At 39.0% G+C, this 21,823-nt stretch overlaps 1 protein-coding gene across 4 annotated transcripts in view; it reads right to left on the reverse strand.

The window, feature by feature from the left end:
• Positions 1 to 21,823, reverse strand: part of LOC133125045 (dachshund homolog 1-like) — a 101,251-nt gene that overhangs the window by 25,280 nt on the left and 54,148 nt on the right. For all 4 annotated transcript variants that reach the window (XR_009708377.1, XM_061236745.1, XM_061236744.1 and 1 more), the window contains exons 2-3: positions 21,259 to 21,374; positions 12,312 to 12,461 (exon numbers count right to left, since the gene is read on the reverse strand). Coding sequence is in view for 3 of the 4 variants with exons in the window: in XM_061236745.1 (XP_061092729.1) it covers positions 12,312 to 12,461; positions 21,259 to 21,374 (266 nt within the window). In the remaining variant the exon portion in view is untranslated. The remainder of the gene's footprint in view (positions 1 to 12,311; positions 12,462 to 21,258; positions 21,375 to 21,823) is intronic.

Raw genomic sequence — 21,823 nt, forward strand, 5'->3', positions numbered from 1 at the left:
CCGCAACGTGACGCACACAGACGCACACAGAAACACATGCAGACACACACACACATACGCACACGCACGCACACTGAATGTCTTCACTGAACTTCACTGAAACACAATACGACAAACAAAAGATGGACTCGCTGATACCCTACCCTGGACTGAGGTACAAAAACATTGTGAAACTGGCCTTTCCTTTATCTGCCTTTGCATGCTGCTTGCAAAATACCATATATTGTAGAAGGCAGCTCCAGAGTTAAACTCAAGACTCCAAGTCGATAAGGTCAACATCTTGTCTTTATGGGTAAGAGTTAACGGCTTGAAACACAAAATATGCTTTTGTTCCAAAAGTAGGTCTACGCTACTCTGCCATTTGTATGAGATTGTAATACCTTGCAGATTATTATGTAATCTGCAATAACACTCCAATACACTGCAGTGCCATGTTATATTGTATTACTGCATTATCATATGTTAAGCGTTTTTGCATTTAACACTTGAGCTACACGTGCTTATATTATTACAGGCTAAAAAATGCCTGAGATAATATATTGCTTTAGGTGATAAAATATGGCAGCCTGTTATTTTTTCTTAAATATCTTTAGACCTCTATGTTTGAAAAAGAAACAGATTTTGGTAGGAATCATAAGCGCATTTGGGAAGCTAATTCTCATGTGTAAAAAAACTTGTTAACTGTGGATAAAACTGATATATAGTCATAAAAACAGATAGTCATTACACATGACTAACATTGGATTAATAAAATGTCATTGAACACAACTGCCAGAATTCCCAGGATAAATGAACTGCACTGTATTTATGGCAGTGTAGGCAGAGGACATGGCAAAAAGGGCGAAGATTAGATTACTCACTCTTAATTACCAGTTGTGATTCACTGTTAAAGAAGACAACCATGAGTTTGTATTAAAAGCTGTGGTGCCTAAAGAAATGGAAAACTCACAGGGCCCTGAGAGCCACAAAGCCTGCTTTCTGTTTTCACCTTTTTGCAGCAACTTATTCAGACTCAAGAAACCAACTGATGTAAGTGTACTGCCTTATTTCAACAATGACATATCGAGTGACAACAAAGACCAGAGCACACCCTGTGGCTCTCTGAGACCAGGGTTGTATACTCCTGCATACAGTCATTTGTTAAGAGCTAATTTAACTCTGAAAGATATTGATACTACAATGCTTCATAAAACATGGCCAAATATACACTCAGTGAACATTTTATTAGGTATTTATTTGACTTATTTATTTTATTTTTTTCTGCAGCTGTAGCCTATCCACTAAGAGGTTTGGTGCATTGTGTGTTCAGAGATGGTCTTCTGCACACCGCTGTTGTAATGTGTGGTTATTTGCATTACTGTCACCTTCCTGTCAGCTTTCACCAGTCTGGCTCTTCTCCTCTGACCTCTCTCATTAACAATACATTTTTGCCTGCAGAACTGCTGCCTGCTGGATTTTGTTTTACTTTCACACCATTCTCCGCAAACTCTAGAGACTGTTGTGTGTGAAAATCCCAGGATATTAGCAGTTTCCGACATATTCAAACCAAAAAATGTCAGATCAAATGTCAGATCAATATTTAATTAAATAATTAATAACAGAAGTTCTTAAACAGATCCTGCAACAGATTGGCCCTTACTGTGGACCGCTGTGTTATGGTAACACTTTCAATGACAACAGGTGCTCCAGCAAAGATTTAAATATAGGCTACAACATGCTGTCTAAAACAAACACATACAAAATTAGATAAATAATAACAGACAAATGGTAACCTAATTTTGTTATATTAGTAATGCAATTTGAGCATGATGTTTCTAACAATGTTCTATTAAAGGAAAACACAATTAAATATACCAGCCTATAAATGTTTTTTTACTTTTTAACAACAGTAATATTTGTACTAGCTGCAACTGCCTGCTTAAATTTGTTAAACTTTCAGTACTTGTTATGGAAAAAGCTGCTTACGGAGGGTTAATGCACCAGACCCAAAACACCAACATTGGTAAACATGAAACTTAGCAAGGGTAACAATGTGAAAAAAAGGAGCATTTTATGCCCGTTTAGTGCTGTTTTTCCACCTAAATTCATGTGCCTCAACAGTGAGCTAAAATGGATCAAGAAAAACCATCAAATGTATTTTACTGAAAATAATTCATAACGAATCCAATAAATTGAAGATTTAATGACAATTAAACTTACATTGAAATGAAAAATTCTGTACAACAAAGAAACAAATGGGGGGCGGGTGACTCTTTTGATGCCAGGCCAAATGTGAATTCATGGTACAACAATTCAGCGCGAAGCTAAATAGCACAAAAGTTTTCTCAAAATGAAAGCTATCATGGTTTTGCCTGACGGAGCAAAAAGAGCCCCAGTGCCAAGATGCGACACTTAAAAGAAGAGAGCTAATGGACTTAATTAGCCTCGGTTGGAAAATCCACGTTCGTTTATGATCTAATTCTGGAAAAGCATTGGGAATAAAAGTGGTGCTATGGAACAACTCCGAAAGCTCAAGGCAACATCTGCACTGGAGCTGAATCAAATGATCGCGTATAGGTTTGTAGGCTTTCAAACAATGCTTATTTGCTCTAAGCGCTCACACGTGAAAGTGATCAAACAGGGAATGCAGACGTTTAGCAAACTAACTAAAAGAATTGACCAATCAAAGTCTATACATTTCGGCACATGAAAGGAACTGCATCAATCAAAGGCACAAGTACATGAAAAAAGATGGCCTTTTTGTCATGCGATATCCATGTGATGGGAAAATCTCTCTGCACCAACATTTAGGGCAATGCTAAATGACCAATAAGGCATTTCCCTCAAGTTCAGTTTTAAAATGAAACCTATTTTATGGGCATGCCTCACTGACATATACACATGGGTGGAGAGAATACTTTAAATACTTAAGTATACAGCAAGCACTCCTATATCAGAAAAAAGAGTAATTCGTTTTTCACTGAATTACTCAAGTAAGAGTAAATAAAAAAATATACATATATTTTGCACGTCAGGCTGGTCATAAAGCTGGTCCAGCTGGGTATGAGCTGGTTAACCAGCTACTGCTGGTAGCTTGTCTGGTCAAACCATGTCAAGCTGGGAGTTGGTATGAACTGGTCAACCAGCTAAACCATGTCAAGCTGGGAGTGGATCTTAACTGGTCAACCAGCTACCAGCTGTTTCAAAACCTAGCTTTTTTTCAGCAGGGTTAGCTATTTTTTCCATTTTGTTTTGTCTTGCTTCGCATATTTTCACACTTTTCATTTTTTGTTTTAGCATTCGTGCTTGCATGAAAAATAAATTGCTCTGGGTGCTATCCAAATGTATTATTACCATTTCTGCTGCATTTACTGTAATCAGTGTAGTCTGTCTATGCAACCTGTTTGCTTGAGACAAATTGATTAAAGTTATAGTTCTAGGTGAGAAGGTATCCCACCTTAAAACTGTTTAAGAAAGCAGCACTGACCAGTAAGAAGCAGAAGCAGCAGAAGAACGAACGGCTATATCTCTTCATTAAACAAGAATGGTTTATTATAATAAAACAGTATTACGATATACCGCAACTTGTCAATACAGGGACTGATATAAGTGTGATATCTATGTTTAAAAACCACATCAATTACAAACTTGTATGAAGGCACAAATGTCTGTTTGGGTCTCCGAAATGTATGGCGAGTCTATTTGCTATGTTTATCATAGCTTGACGGACTAAGTAGTCCCAATATTTACAAAATTTCACATATTTACCCTTTTCAATTTTGACCGGAAAGTGATGGATGCGAGGCATCTATCTGAAGCTTGTGTCGGGTCACCTATTCTTATGGGATATTTAATTAAATAAGAGTAGGTGCATGCAAGCTTTTCACTTCGCCACACTGTAGACAAGATAATGGCGAAGATCTACATATAAAATCTTGTTCAAATTAGGTTTACCAGTCCAGCCATCTCAGAAAACATTTTAGATGGCCTCTTTGCCAGCATACAGTATACCTGCATACATTAAGACTTAACAGAGCAATGCAGTATAGGGTAATAAACATTTCAAGAAACAATAGTTACTAATAACATTCAGTCAGTGAAGGTGGGTCTAAGGTGAATAGCAGGATTTAAACAAAGACAAATGGAAGCACTTGAATCGTGAGGTGTGTGTCAAATGTGTCACTTCAAAAAGCCTCCGTCTAATGTCTAATCTGGGACATCCCTGCCCGTTGGTATGACAGCTGGTGAGAGGTATGGTAAGAGTTTCTAGAGATCTTGATTCTTACAGTTCTTGACTATCAGGGAAACTTCTAAAACAGGCTAATGAATGGCTAAATCTGCAGCTGAGGTTATTGTAACAAACAGAAAAAGCTGATCCGTAAATAACATTTATTTCACGAATCAAATTTACACCAAGTGACACTGTCTCTTCAAATCGTCTCCTATCAATGCTCCAAAGGTCATACAATTATACTTGTAAATTCGATCTGACAGAGACTAGCAAAAGAGGGAGTCACAAGTACAGTATGCATCATCACCCAGACAAACATCTCAAAATGGATTCATTCAATTAAGGAAAAAACACAGCCCGATGCTGATTAGGACAGACGTGAAAACTGGTCATTTAATTTTTTAAGCTGTGCATCTGTCAAAGAGAGTTAACCAAACTAGACTGGTAAACTACAACAGTCCCATTGCTGCTGATAGCATATTATGCTCTTGTCAATTCACAGACAGAAAAGTATTGTCCCTCGGACCAGGTAGAACCTGATGTGGATCATCTTGATATTTTTAAAAATCTGTCATATTGTGAGATACATTTTTCTGATGGTACATGGTTGTATACAGTACACTGTTAGACATCCATATTTCCACATATCTTATGCCGATAGTTATCTTTCAGTGACAAGTGAATTAGTCTGTCCTACTAAACACTATTACATTTAAATTATTATCAATTTAATTCGAAAATATGCTAAATGAACAAGGCTTGCCTTTTGTCATCTGCCTCCTGCAGTTGCAATTGTCTAATAGAGTTAGCCTCTATTAAAATGTAGGGGAAACCCCTTGTCTTGTCAAAGCCCTGTCTACTCCCACTCTCTCCATTGTGACAAAATATTGCTTCATAATTTATTACAACAGAAATGTATGTACTGTTTATTGGAATGTCACCTGTGTACACTTTTTTATTGTAAGAAAGCAGGAGCATCATAAAATACCTAAATTAAGTATCCTTAATAAATTATATGTGATAATCAACCTCTCTCCTTAACAACCACTTCCAATAAAATTCAGATACTTGAGAACAGTTCGGCAGGTTCAGCATTCATCAATCATTAATTTAAAAAAATGCAGCTCTGAAAGACATGTTTGCAATTATTCCAAAGTAGAATTTTGATTGAATCCAGCCCTGTGTCTCAAGGATATTTCCAACAGAAACAATCATAAACACACACACGTCCATGCACAAACAAACACAGACACACACCCACGGCCGCACATGCGCCCAAATGCATACACACACGCATGTATTTGCTCATCATTTTTTTTTTCTGCCACCAAGGAAAAATGTGTTTACATACAAAATAAATACGTTTGGTTGCTGTCCTGTCCTGGTTGACCGCTCTCCCCACAACAAACGGTGACGAGGGAAGAGTATTGTCGAAGGGAATAAGGCCTTTTAAATGTCCACATGCAGCATTGTGTAGCATTAGCTCTGACAAAGCGAGGCCCTCATTGCTTCTGACTGACCGCAGAGAGGGTTTTATTATTAGAAAGGACATAAACAGACTAATTAAATCACAGCAGTCAGGCTGAGATGACAGCTGGTGTACCGTGTGACCAAACGGATCCCAATCAACAAACGAGAGGCTCAGCTAAAGCCTGCAGGGTCTGTTTTCACTTTATATACACCGGAAAAAGTTAAATAGGGATATGTGACAAATGTGTTATTTTACTGGTGTGGACTTATGGGAGCGAAGGTTTCTCCGTATTTCCTTGTTGAATGTCTCATTATGTCAATTGCTGCCTTGCTTTCATTTTTAAGCCACGCCATTCCTTATAAGTAAGTATACCCATTCTTATAAAGCAATACACACACAAGAAAGATGATAGAGAGCATTACAGGTTTAGCTATAAAGAGTACTGGGCTCATGGCTCTTATCATACAGTGGAAAATCAGGTTTTCTCACAGAGCATAGGATTATTGTAGAGGGCCATCTCTTGACAGCCTTGGCAGAACGGACAACACAATAAAAAGGCAGTTTTGCAGTACACAAGCTGTTATTTATTATCAGCAGGGCTCCGAGTACAAAGTGAGCTAAAATAGCATTAAGCTTGCTCGGCCGCCTATAAATAACGGCTAAATGAGCACACATCTGGAGCTAGCTAGTCATAGCAAGGCTATCTGTAGCTTGCGTCAAGCATTACCTCCCATTACTGAACAGCAGGAGCCGCAGACTAAGCCACCATGCTTCTTACAGGAAGGAATGAAATTTGTCCTCATGCAAAAATGCACTTAAGTGTAGGTAATTGTCAGGAATCCAGAATGTATGCTCATTACAATGTGAGTACCCGCGCTTTTGAGGTGGTCCAAGGGCTGCAGCCTCAAATCCCAGATGTTCGTATTACACATAAGCAACAGTTTTCTTAAATTATGACTTGTAACATATATAAATAAATAAATAAATAAATAAATAACTGCAAAAACACACAGCACAAACCAAACATTACAGTTCAAGATTGTCAAAGAATCTGTTTATGGCAAGTACATCCTGCGAATTTCCTCAAATTCTCAATCACTTAGACTCTTTGTATGGATTCCCTCCGGTTTGATGGGAAGTTTTCGGAGCGTGTTTCCTCTTGACAATTTTGTCCAGCCTGACACTTGCCTACCAGCCGCCTTGAACAGGAAAACAGCGGCTAACTTTAAAGAAGGGTTGAGTCCCAACATGGGAACACAGATAATTGCCCGTAATTGCTCAAAAATGAAAATGAATGGGACAAAGAGACGAGAACCAATTAGCTCCTCTGAGCTTACATCTGTGGACTCAATTCAGCTATCTCTCTGGAGCATCGACCTCTTACGGCAAGGGGGACTGACAGACAAAACGGGATGACCCTGTAAACCATGCAAAGACTTCCCTTCTCTCTCTCCCTCTCTTCCTCTCTCTCACTCACACTCGTTCTCTCTCCTGTTTTAATACCTCCCTCGCATCAGACACCTGGTGGAGCTTCTGCCACGGATCTGCGTTCCTCCCCTCCTCCAAAAGAAAATCGTTTTGTTACACCCTGCATCATCTGCCTGATGATACATGCAATTCCCCCGTCTAATTACAAAGAGGATTTGAGCTCCATTAAAGTCGCCGTGGCACAGAAACAAGATTTGAAATGGCACCCAGTGGCCAAAGTAAGATTTCTCCTTCTTCCTTTTTTAAATCTCTGCTCAAGGTCTCACATACACACATTTACTTCATAAAGTCATTTCTTCCCTTAAACCAGGGAGGTGTCGGTAAGGGTGAGAGCTGTGCTTTGGCTTGTACTTTCTGGTTCAGGTCAACTCAACAGTAGGCAAGTGCGTACTATTTACTTGTCTCGAAGTCAGGAGGTGACAACCTCTGTACAGCTACACTGTACACTCACAGAGTCCCCCTTCTCCTAAGTGCATTATTAAAATCAAGGAGAGAATACTCCACCTATCAGTTTAATTGTTGATACAATCACGTGTTTGTCAAACAGAATTCAAATAAATTTTACAATAGAACCTGTTATAATTGATAATGTTGGTGCAAACAGATTAAATGACTGGAGAATCTGTCTGATTTTACATTTACACAATGACAACAGAGTGGTTAATCTCCAACATTGAACAACTGGCATAAGCAGCCTCTGGGCTCTGTTTTCCACAAATGGTGAATGGTGCACCATCAATGGCAAAGACTGTGGGCTCACTGGCACAGCTACTTTCATAACCAGAGGCAAGGAGCGCCCTGGTCAAAGCGTGTGGCGCAAATAAAGTCTTTATATTGCATTTAGGAGCCATGACTAGCATGGCTCTGGTTCACCATTGCAATGGAAGATGAGGATATACTCATCGGAAGAAGCTCCTCCCAGGAGGGGATTAATGTTCTAATGTTCCAAAAACAGAACAAATAAGATAAATTTGTCCTAATTAATTAGAATTTTATTGAAATATTGCCTAAATATCATGTTGGAGAACAGTTGGTGGTTGCACACATAAAATAAAAAACAATTAAAAACAAGAATGAATACAGGAATTAATGTTAAATTGGATAGCAAATCACCGAATGAACAAAAGGGCTAATGTGCAACAAGATTCATGATGAAAATGCCATTTCACCAGTGCAACAGAACGGCATTTGCCAGAAATAGTGCACTCTGTGTTCAATACCAGGCAGTCCTGAAATTGGTTCCTCAAAATGATTCACAGCATAGCACACAGGATAGTTTTAGTCATGAAAACACATATAGGATAAAACTCATTACCATTTTAAGAAGATTATTGAAAAGCCAAATTTGATGAACAAGTGCAAATATTAAAATATTGTCCTTAAAATTACTATTCTCAATTCGGATTTTTTTAAACATGGGCTGTCAAGATTGAATAATGTTCTTGCACTTTTCCCAAAATTAATATTCAAGAGATAGCCAGAAAATGAGACACATCCATGTTTTTTTTTGTCATTTTATTTTTCTCTGTTCCAGAAAACTGTTGCCATCTCAAGCATGTTTTGTTAAGTAAAATTACCTCTCTTAAAAAAGAAAAATAATTTAAATCGCAATGATATCATGAAGGAATGAGATGTTTTTCTGAGAGGCATGGATAGAAATGGCAATGTTTGCCCTCCTTATTGCATGTATGTTCTGTCTGCCGCCCTGTCACACAAGAGTGCTTGACATAAACAAGATTGCAGAGGCATCCGGCAATCAATATCAGGATGGCTTCAGCACCCAACATCATTTGTCTCCACATCTATCCTTTGACCAGAGCGAGCATTCACTCAAACTCATAAATCTGGAGCGATTTAAATCCTAGAACGAGCAGCCACCTCTCTTTAATGATTTATTTTGAACGTTTCTGCGAGCGAGAGATTTGTCCAAATGCGGTGACAGGTCACCTTCAAACGCCTGCTCATGCCTCTTCAGCCCATACATCTCCATGCCAACAAGCTCCTCATCTGTTCAAGCAAATATTACATCCAAAGAGCCTGGGTGATTGTGGATGAGCGAGGGAAGCATCGCTGTTGTGTGTTTAACCCAGAGCGCTAGTGCCTTCATTTCTACACTTGCCCTGACTATATTATCAGCGTAATTACTCGGCAGGGAGGTCATGCGGTCAGGTTTTTTTTGTTGTTCCTCATGCATTTGGTTTGTTAAATCTTTGTATAAACCTTGTTTTCAAAATATAAAGTGCCAAACACTGCCAGCAATTCAAAGTTGTACTCCACACTTTCAGGACCTTGGTGTCTGCAGGTATTTGCTCCTACTGTGCACTACACCACCTGATTTCACTTTCAATTACCTTGTTACCTGAACCAAGCAAAGACAAAGTGCACATTAAATAGCCTCTACTGTCTGGGATTCAGTTCAGATAAAGCACTGACAGCTCTGTGTCACCGTCAGCTTTCTTGGGCTTGTCAGACAAAGCAATGGAATAAGCAAGCCAAAATGCCTAACTTTCCTATAAAGTGTAGGCTATTAGCTGTACCAGGGAGACATAATAGTTCAAATAAAATAAATTATTAAAATTACATTTTCATTTTACATAGGCCTATAATTCTAATTTAATCTGACTGGAAGATGAATTTCTTCACCTCTCGGACACGCGTAGCTAGCCAACGTAGAATGTTGCTGTGCACAAAAGTACAATACAAAACCAAAATGAGGCAGGCAGATGAGAATGATAGCTAATTTACTGATTGCCAACATGAACGTGCTTGCTACCTGCTTCATGGCTTGCAGTTGCGAGGCTTCTACATGATTACATTACATTACATTATTGGCATTTGGCAGACGCTCTTATCCAGAGCGACGTACAACAAAGTGCATACCCATAACCAGGGATAAGTTCGCTGAAAGACCCTAGAGGTAAGTACAATTTCAACTGCTACCTGTACAAGAAAGATAAGGACAAGGGCCATTTTTTTTTTTTTTTTTTTTTTTTTTTTTTTTTGAACAAACAAACAAACAGAGCAAAAGTCACCAAAGTTAACTATCCAAACACTGCTTACCTAGCCAACTAAAATACTGATACACAAGTCACAGAGACAACAATTAAGGTTCACAGGGAGGTAGGGAGGGATGGGGAGAGGTGCTGTTTGAAGAGGTGTGTCTTCAGCTTGCGCTTGAAGGTGGGGAGGGATTCTATAGTTCTGACCTCAACGGGGAGTTCGTTCCACCACCGTGGAGCCAGAACAGACAGTAGTCGTGAGCGTGAGGTGGAGGTTCTGAGAGGGGGAGGTGCCAAGCGGCCTGTGGAGGCTGAACGAAGAGGTCTGGCAGGGGTGTAGGGTCTGATGATTTTTTGCAGATAAGCTGGGGAAGACCCTTTAACTGCTTGGAAGGCTAGCACCAATGTTTTGAATTTGATGCGAGCCATGACAGGCAGCCAGTGGAGGGAAGTAAGCAGGGGGGTGACGTGTGAGTATTTGGGAAGGTTGAAGACCAGACGAGCTGCTGCATTCTGGATGAGTTGGAGGGGTCTGATGGCAGACGCTGGGAGGCCAGCCAAGAGGGAATTGCAGTAGTCCAGGCGGGACAGAACCATCGCTTGGACCAGGAGCTGGGTCGAGTAGGGGGTGAGAAAGGGGCGGATTCTCCGTATGTTGTATAGGAAGAACCTGCAAGACCGGGTCACCGCCGCAATGTTCTCGGAAAGGGACAGTCTGCTGTCCATCACCACGCCGAGGTTCCTTGCACTGGGTGACGGCGTGAGTGTGGTATCCCCGAGGGAAATGGAGAGATCCAGATGGGGAGAGGTCTTAGCAGGGATGAATATCATTTCAGTTTTACCTGGGTTGAGCTTTAGATGGTGGTTGTCCATCCAGCTCTGGATGTCCCTCAGGCAAGCAGAGATACGGGCTGAAACCTGCGTATCAGACGGCGGGAACGAGACGAAGAGTTGGGTATCGTCCGCATAGCAGTGGTAGGATAGCCCATGTGCAGTGATCACAGGGCCAAGGGAGCGAGTGTAGAGAGAAAAAAGAAGCGGGCCAAGGACTGAGCCCTGGGGAACTCCTGTGGCGAGGGGCCGAGGTGTCGATACCGAACCAGCCCAGGCAACCTGGAAGGAGCGACCAGAGAGGTAGGACTCAATCCAGTCCAGGGCTGTGCCACAGATGCCCGTTGCTGACAGGGCAGACAGGAGGATGGAGTGATCCACAGTGTCGAAGGCAGCAGAGAGATCTAGAAGAATGAGGACAGAGGAGAGGGAGGCTGCTCGTGCGGCATGAAGTGACTCACTGACGGAGAGGAGCGCAGTCTCTGTCGAGTGGCCCGATCTGAAGCCAGACTGATGGGGGTCTAGCAGGTTGTTGTTAGAAAAGAAGGAAGAAAGTTGAGTAGAAGCGGCTCGTTCTATAGTTTTAGAAAGGAAAGGAAGAAGAGATACCGGGCGGTAGTTCTGGATGATGGAGGGATCCAGGGTAGGCTTTTTTAGCATTTATGGTATTTCCTCAATTTTGACCGAATAATGATTTTGTTTCTTTGCCTCCCCTGTGAAACAGCTAAGATATGAAGCTTGTGCCGGCTCACAAATGCTGGAACGGTTTGCGGACTTCCCATGTAGGAATCTTGTCATTGAGGATTTCAATATTGTCAGTGATTTTCCAGTTAAACGGATTTCAGATGACTAACGTATTTATTGGTATTGAGTTTTGTGGCATAAGAAAGTATCAGAAAAAAATAAAATCAAAATACCCATTCAGCTTTCTTGTACTGAGAATATAAGGGAATGAAAAGAGAAACACTTGCTCCCTAAAAAATTCTCCCCGACAAACTATACAACGCTACCCATGTTGTGTAAACCATCATGCTCACCTGTGAGACTACACTACATACGGACAGTTTGATATGTGATTCACAGACCTGGCAAAGAGCCAAAGGAAATGTAATGTCATCTTTGGGAGCATTGTTAGTGTGAGCACATTCTCTTCAAGACAGAATCTGAGCTAATGCTTTGTTTCTATTCACGTGTCTGTTTTCCTGACAAAACCTGAATTTAAAAGTAGAGGTGAGGTTTCAAGTGTATGACATTTGAAGCCCTGTTAGTGTATAAACAGTATGCCGTTGAGGTGGGTTTGGGGGGGACTCACCCACGCTGGAGCTGTAGTCCCCGTTCTCGTCGGCTCCGTGCTGGTTGCTGCTGCCGTGGTAGTTGCTCATCACTTCCAGCTTGATCTTCTTTACCTTCATGGCCTCGACAAGGGCGGCGTTTGTGGCAGCTGCTGCTGCAGCCGCGGCAGCTGAGAGAGGAGAGAGAGAGAGAGAGAGAGAGAGAGAGACTGAAGTTGTTTCTATCCAAATGTTAAGCGAATTCCCATCTTATCTTCTTTCTTGCTTTCATTGATAATGCAGATGCCGATAAAAGCAGCATAATTAATTCTGAAGTATACAGCAGGATCTTGTCTCCGAACTCATTGGCCAGTGCTTCATCCCACAGCAAGGCAATGATCCCAAACATACACCAGTGCTCTTAATGATGTTCCAAACAGTTTGTTTTGGTAAGCCTATTGTCGGGCCTATGTGTCATGCTGTTGTTTTTTTCTTATTTCTCTGGCTTCCTCATATTAACAAACACCAATAACAGACTCCAAAGTCAATCAAAAGACTAGAATCAAGACTAGATACTGAAAGCTTCCTTATACCTTTACTAATCAGAAACAGCTGAGAGGTGAGCTGTCCAAATACTTCAAGGATTACCTGATGAAAATGAAAGGTGATGGCGCCTTAAACTCATTATTCATTGTTTCATTTCAAGTCCAGAGAACAGAGCGAAAAGAACAAACTGTCCAAATACTTATGGACTGCACTGTACATATTAGATGAACATGGATGGGTATTTTAAGCTTTGCTGCAGCTTTATTTTCCTAAGCCTGAAGCAAAGGTAATACAATCCAATAAAGCTGTTAAAAGCTCAGACATTTAGAAGAAATTATCATTGTGGATATTAACATGATACATCGCAGCATATATATTTTCATGAGTTTCTGAAAGTAGCCTGAGGAGAAACACTATAATACCAATAAAAATATCAAAATGTACATATCTGTTTTAATAATTGCTGCTAAGTATGTAATACATGGCTTATTTCAGTACATCATGAACAATTTTGTTTCTATGAATTTTAGTTCATCTGTCAATGTAGAATAAATGCCATTGTTGACAGACAGACATGTGAATTTATAGAACTGTTATGCGTGTAAATAAATGCTGTCTTTGTACTTGTGTGTGTATATTTTTCCAGTTGTGCATGTGCAGGTATCACATTGGCAATATATGGCTCATCACAATAAAAATAAATGAACAGCACACAGAACACATAACACATTTCTTTAGTCTAAGCCAATCTAAAAAATCTGTAGTACAAAGGGCATCAAATTTCTCACCAGCTTTGATGACCATAATATGGTTCCTCTTTTGTATTTGATTAAGTTAAAAGGCCGGCTATAGGGCATCAAAAATAATACAAGTGTCATTTTCCATTTTCAAGCTGAAGTTGAGGTATTTCTGCTCCTAAAAAATAGGAAAATGAAAGTAAATATCTGTTTTAAAGGAAGAAAGAGAAAAGGTGTTCAATTCTCACTCTCGGTTGGCACAAGCACTATTTCTTTCCGGCTAAAATCACTTTCTAGCAGATGTCACTGACATGTCACAGGAGGATGAGGGTGTTAAGAGCACTAATGCCAGGACTGATGTACTTGCAGAAAAACTGCATCTCAAGTGAACAAACCAGTTTGCACCCTCTGACCTTCAGAACAAGTATTTTCCCCAAAAAATGCCACTCCTAAATGCAGGGATTGAACTGTTTGAATGGGCAGATTACGTATAAGAAATACATGAAAAAAAAGAAAGATAATAATAATAATAATAACAATTTGTTATTATTATCATTATTTATAATAATGATAACAATAATAATAATAATAATAATAATACTAATAATAAAATGTATTATTATTATTATTATTATCATTATTATAAATAATGATAATAATAACAAAAACAAGGCCACTTTAAATTAATGTTTCAAAATACAGTTGACGCACCGACATTCTATACCAAAACATTGAACAGCTGTACAATAATTAAAGCTTGTTGGTTGAAAATTGGTTCTAATTGTCACAGCTAATGGCGTTTCAACATCACAGCGTTCACAGAGAACATTCCATCAGTTAAGGAGCTAAATCTGGGCCTAAAGTGGGTCTTCCAACAAGACAATGACCCAAAGTATTCAAGAAAATCTACCAAATAATGTCTCAGGAGGAAGAAGATCTGTTATTTTGGATTGGCCAAGTCCTGACCTAAATCAAACTGAGATGCTGTGGCAGGACCTGAAGCAGGAGGTTCATACATGGCAACCCTCAAACCTCACCCAGTTGGTTGAATTCCGTAAGAAGGAATGGGCAAAAATCCCTCAAGAAAGATTGATTAGTGGCTATAGGAGACATTTACTCCAAGTTATTGCTGGAGGTGCCACAAGCTACTGACTGAAGGGGGTTCACATATTTTTTCACACATTAGTTTTTGTTACGTAAACCACTTTTGTTAAATAAACAATGAGAATATACTTGGTTTTTTTATTGTGTGTGCCCTTTACTCAGAATGTCTATATTGAGAATTTGGCTTTAGATAAAGATTTAAAAGTTTATTTTAATATTTTCTACAAAAATAATGGCCATCCCTGTAGGGTTCACACACTTTCAAAAGCAGCACTGTATGTTCTTCCAACATTCTTTTAACTTTCATTTTCTTTTAATTCTTTTAAAAAGATTTACTGAGCCAGAGATTAAATTCTGGATTCAATCTGTCCTTCAATTTGACCTAGAAGTACATGTATACTTTCATTTCTTTTTTAATCATCAAAAAGTGTGGTATCACAAACATTCTGGAAAAAAAACACATGGTTTAATTAACTGCATACTGTAATACAATACTCCCACAGTCACAATACATATTTAGTAAACATTGCAGGCTCTATCGTCAAATTAATCATTTTAATAACATACTGATAGTCGAGAGTTTATTCTACGAAGGCACTGAATCATTCTCTTTTAGCTGTAAAATATTTGCATGAGTCATTTCATTTCTTGAGGGTTTTCAGTTCCATTTGGAGCTCTACTTACCAAGGTAAAAAAAAGTTACCTTTTGCAAATTGATCTGTGACTGCCATAAAAGCTATTAGACCTGCATGTCACAAGACCCCAGATGACTCATAAATATAGATAAATATCGCATCACTTCACGCATGACTCAAGTACAGCTATTAGCTGCACATATCTAGCTAGTGCACAGAGAGCAACATATTGAACATGTGAAGGCGGAGTGAAACACATTCCGTACCTGAAATTAATGTATCGCTTGCTTCTGAAATTGCACAAGGTTTCCTTTTCAAGACGGTTGTACATCTCATTGTAATGATTGCTCTCTCTCGCTCTCTCTCTCTCTCTCTCTCTCTCTCTCTCTCTATAGAGAGAGAGAGAGAGAGAGAGAGAGTACATTATTAAGTATTTATTAGACTTATTTTTTAGACTTCTGCTGATGCAGCCGCTGCCACATGATTGGCTAATTAAAATACTTGCTTTAAAAATCTGGTGTACAGGTCTACTTAATAAAATACTCATTGCGTGTACATTATATATATTATATATACAGAACTGTGCAGAAGTCTTAGGCACCCTAGACTTTATTATATTTATGTTTATTTTTCAGAGTGCGCTAGTATAAAAAGAACACATTTGAGATTTCCAAATATTCATTTTCCAAAAGATTTAATTTGACAGAGACATTTTTTTACTGTAAGCAATTACTTTTTACATAAAAACTTGATTAAGGCTGTCTGAGATCAGAAGCAAGGAGCCAACCAAAGTCTGCAGAAGAACTGTGACAAGTTTTCCAACATGCTTGGAACAACCTCCCTGCTGATTGTCTTATACAACTGCAGGACAGCGTTGGCTATCTCAGAGAAGTGATGCAGTTTTAACGCCGAAGGGTGGTCACAAAAAATATTGATTTGATTCATTTTTTAACTATTCTGCCAAATTAATAAAATGTAATGTAAAATGTATAGTATGTTTATTTTGGACCTTTCATTGAATTATTTTGGAAAGAATCTTATCTGTAAAGAATGTTGTGCAGGTGCCTAGGACTTTTGCACAGTACTGTATATTTTTAATATTTTTTTATTTAATGTCCCTTTTAGTGCAGGGGGTGCGCAATGAAGTAAAATTACAGGGTTAGGGAGCCAGCCTAAGCTCTAACCCTGGGTTTTCCGTATCACAAAGCTGACTTATTTAAATCGGGGTGTATTGTTAAGGTACCCAGCACATGTAAACATGGCAAAAATGTGATGTTTAAAATTCCCTTGGAATTGGCGAGCACCCCTGGAACTCTGATTTATTTAGGATACAAGGAAAAGCATCCTATGTAGGTTTCGAAAACCGGACCTGTAAAAACTGATGGTTAACGTATTTGATCCTATCTCCAAGGGATTTTGAACTGAAACATTTTCTAAACCCCTGATACTGTGGATTTGGTTTTAAGGAGCCAATAAGTTGTATTGAATGATAGCCTTAGAATGATAGTATTGTTCAAATTTTGAGAAGCTAGCCTGATTTATGTTAGCATTTTTTTTCTCCCTCGTTAAGTATATGGACAATTCATCATCAAATTAAATAACGTCTACAGCCATGGAAGTATAAATAGCATGCATATTGTAAAATCACCAACAGAATGAGGGTTCTCGTGTCAGGATACGTTTTATTTAACCCCCTTTGTCACTATTTAATTCATTATGACAATGAAATTTTCAATCAATCTGGTCATACCATTTTAAAACTCAATCTGTATAAGCTATTTTAAGATGCCACTGCTTTCACATCAACCGTTCCTTATTTTGTAACAGGTGGGGAGGCAAATCACAGATAACACAAGTCATCATTAAAATCGGTATCCTTATCATGGCAAGGATCCAGTGAACCAATCCATAGTGTGGTACAGGTATTCTGAGCATGAGAACATCTTATTCTATGTACTGATACATCTTACAATGTGGACTTTCTCCATGTAGACTTTCTAGTTTACCTTCTAGTTTAATACCTGAACTGTTACCATCTTAGCCTATAGGCCAGGGAAGGATGAGCATCCCCCTATAGCCAGGTACCTTCAGAGATTTCCCATCATGTTTTTTTTTCACCACTGTTTGAGGGTTTTTCTCCCCACTAGGGAGTTGTTTACCTCATATGCTACTTGGGGGTTTTGGGTGATATTTCCTCTTTTTTCTTCCCTTCTGTTACTCTGTAAATGATCTTTGGGACAGTCGAAAAAGATGTGTACATAGGAGTGCTGTCACCTGAGGTTTATATAGGCTATATGGTGCAAGATGTGCCTCCATATAGGCAATGCCATCCGTGTGCAAGCAACTATAGTAAAACATCTGCTGAGTGTTCAGCTGGCCATTAACAAGCTGTTATCGGGACGACTAAGGAGCACTGTAACATTCTAATGGTATATCATTTGTTAAGCTTTCACAAAACAACACACATTTTTTGTCTGCTTAAACAAGCCATGACTTTTTCAATAGGCACGTTGAGAACACTGGCATGTTCAGTGACTTTATCCAATTTTATATCCTTTGGCATCTAAATACATTCTCAAAATATTGTATTATTCAGTATGCGTATAATTAATGGGTCAGTCTGATTTTGGATAATAAATGGCATGTGAAATGTGTTTGATAGGGGTGGGGCATTTGATGAAAACTCCAATCAATGGACGTCAGTCAATAGATTAGTAAACTAGATGTAATTATATTCTTTTTTTTTTTTTTTTACAAACCTCCAGTTGCTGCCAGAGGCAATGGGAGAGCAGGGAGGGGGAGGGTTACCGGCAGGTGGAAAGTGATTTTGCATTTAGCACAGAACATACAGCATTTTACAACTCATAAGATCCATATCATATGGTTACCAAGTTTTCTTTTGAGGAAAAAAAAAAAAAGCATCATGCTCATTTTCAGTAGTATTGTCATCAGATTTAACCCTCTGGGGCCGGTGTTGTCGCTGGCGACTACCGACACAATCAGATCAACTTTCCTTTCTATTTGGATGATTCAGTTTGTGAGAGTTTACCATACAGCTGCAATTAACAGAGGGTTAAAACAGGATTTGGCCAGTGTTGTGGCTGTGGCTTCACTGTATTGGTAAGCCCACCTGGCACCCCCACAGGCAAAAAATACTGTCTGTGAGAAAAAACTTCCACTTCCACTTTGAGTCTTAACTTCTGTTACTTTGTTTCAGTAATATTTAGAGTAATTCTGAATACCATTTCATTTTTAACCATTGTTATTGCGATAACCCTTTTATGCACAAGCTATGCAAATCCCTTCGAATGCACTACATGGGTCAAAAAGATGGAAATACAGAATGATGAAATTAATTTATTGAAAATATATAGAAAATAAAAACTCAGTCAGTCACTTTTAAGAGGGTGATGCCAAATAGGATTAAATTGAGTTGAGTTTGTTTACCTGTGAAATGGCATTGGAATGGCATTGAGCGTAGCTGCACTGTAATGGGTTGCCAAACTAAGACAGTCTGGATACTTAATTTTTTATTTTTATATTAAGCCTAAAGGATCACATAATAACCATTAACCTACAGTACATTTTCTACATTCATAGTAACAATCATGTCAACAAATTTCCCTTTAGATTTTTTCAATATGTTTCTACAAAATAATTGCATTTATAAATGGAATCTACACTGTCGCACATTTGAAGTACATTCATCATACAGTGTGTGCAGTGTTATTTATTTATTTTCTAAATCCTTGATCAACACATCAATATCACAGCACAAAAAAGGGCCTTTCTCCAGTTCTGTTGAGGATGAACAACTTGTTTTGTTTTCTTTATGCTGAGCTAACCTGAGCTACAGTCTCTGTTCTTTGCTGTCCCCTCTGGCCTCTCAGTTCCTATTTCCACAAAGACACTGATAGCATGACCTCCGGTGTACATGAAAGCAGAGGGAAAGTGATTCTACCTCCCCTGGTTGAAAGCGCCAGCCCCGCATCTGTGAGGCCCCATTGTTCCTGATTGCTTATACTATGGCTTCTTTTGAATTTCAAACGCAACTCCAAAAAGCACTTTTTGTTCCAAACACTGGCATCTGGTATTTGGACAAATCAAGAGTGGAGCAGGAGATGAAAACCCATGATAAAAAGAACTGAACACCAAGTATATAATTTGAGTGTATTTAACTCGATTTCTGCTCTACATACTTGTTAAAATTGTTCAGAACAGTTGAAGGCAACAATATTACAAATACCCTATTTAATGGTGCTATCCGCCTTGCAGAAAAAGGATTTGAAAATTTAAACTAATAGTTAAAACAACTGTTATTGTAAGTTGATGCAATATGTGGTACAGCACATTAGTAAGATGCAACTGTAAGGTAATACAATGATCGTCCATTTCCCAGTAAAGACTTGAAGCCGTGACTGTGTAACCTGCTAGAGAGCAAACGCATTAGCTGGAATACGACATGCTTCAGGCTAAATTACAGCACAAATAGTCGCTGCTGGTACTTTCTGAGCTAATGGCCTACATCACTATGGCCTAATCAGGATAATTAAAATTTACTCCAGGCCGAATGCAACATACAGTGATATAAACTGCCGGCCTTACCGTTTCACTCTGATGCATTCTATTTTGATTATTTATTTATTTGAACATTTTTCTGGCCAAATATTGGAATCTGTTTTTGTAAAGAAATCTGAATTATTCCTATCACATGACCATGTCATACTACTACATACTACACACAGACTGTAAACCGCTTTTCAATCCTGAGAATAAATCTCAAATACGTTTTTTTATTGATTTTATGATGTGTTAAATGCATATTTTATCAGCCTTTGATAGTATGCATCAAAATGTAGAGTGTAACACTCCACTGCAGAAGAGTCTAAAGAATCTCAAGAACCATATATTCCACTATACTAAAACCAACACTACAAGGGACATTTAACATTTAATGAAAATTAAAATAAAAAAATAAATAATATGTCCTCCAACACAATTGCATTATGTCAAAACAATCAAAGGCAGTGCAGCACACATAGGAGAAGTTGTGCAATGGGCAAATTCTTTTCTTGTTTTTTTCTTTCAAAATGTGATACTGAGCCCTGGTTTACCCCATGCCTGTTTTTCTGTTCTGTTTTTTTTATGGTGACCTTTAATGTGATTGTGGCTGTGCATTGAGTTTGTTACTTTGTTTTAAAACTAATTTCTGGGTATCAGTTTTTTTTAGAGAACGGACTGGTAAGAGTGCACATACAGAACAGTGAGCGAGTTCGCAGCTGAAAGTTCTAGAATATGGAGGATGGAAATCGCGTTGAAAATCTTCAACGCAGCTGCAGCGGTTTCCAAAATTTCCAAAACTGGACGGGTTTGTGAGACTGGTAAAGCGAGTATCTACCAAGTTTCGAGGACGGGAAGTTCGGCCGGACAAACTGTCCTTGAAACCTGGAGAGAAATTAGGCCTACATGTGGGATGGGCTCAGCCATTTCTCAAGGAAATAGTTTATAGCACGTAAATCTCCACTCTCCTCCAAAACCACTGAGCTCCAACTGTGAAGTGCGGCAACAGATTTTTTTTCTTTATTACATTTTGACCATTGTAAATGTGCGTTAGTCATGTGTGATCTATCTATGTTAATTGCATTGTGTGCCTTCGGGTTTTTTTCTGTGATATTGGGCTCAGGATTATAATTTCAACATCACCAGGTTTACTTACCACTGAAGCCTAGCTAGCTAACAGTAACTCTATATTTCTGGCCCATTTTATTTTATTTATTCTTTCCTCTGTTGGTTCAGTCCTATTGAGACAGGTGCTACAGCAGTCTTTATACAAGTTATTCCCAAAAAAGTCTTGCAGGGTGGACAACAACCGATTTGTAGGGAACCTGCCGTTTCCACTTTGGAAGGGTGTCGTATACAAGCCCACTTTTGAAAGGAAGTGCGGAAGAGAAGGAGCCCAAATATACCTGTGGGGGGGATGATTCCTGATGACATAAGGCCAGGTACAGTGTGTGGCATGATGTGGGGGTTCTCCGGAGAAGTGACGCCCTGTGTTCTCTTTGGAGGTCTCCCAGGTCTGGAGCTGCAAGAGAAGGACATCATTTTTTTACTTGAGATGTTCCTTTATTAAACACTAAAAGAGTAACTGAATGATCGAGATAGAGATAGAGAGAGATACAGAGAGAGATTGAGATCGAGAGAGAGAGGGAGAGAGAGAAAGTGAGTGAGTGAGAGAGAGCGAGAGAGAGAGAGAATAAATAACACCCTGGCCACTTTAGAATGCAATTCAATTGCAAAGGGCTAATATTTATGTAAAAACAAATTTCTTTTCAAGGACAGTTGCTTTCCGCAGGTCAACACGGTATACTTCCACTTCCAGTAATTAGATTACATGCTGAATTCATTCCCTTTATTGGAGATCAACCGCTTTTTGATGCATAATTCATAGGCCGCACCTCGTTACCTACGATGCCCGGCACTATTAGAATTACCTAATTTACATATGCTACAACCCAGCACACGGTGCTCAGG

This window comes from Conger conger, chromosome 3, assembly GCF_963514075.1.
Source record: "Conger conger chromosome 3, fConCon1.1, whole genome shotgun sequence".
Taxonomy (NCBI): Eukaryota; Metazoa; Chordata; class Actinopteri; order Anguilliformes; family Congridae; genus Conger; species Conger conger.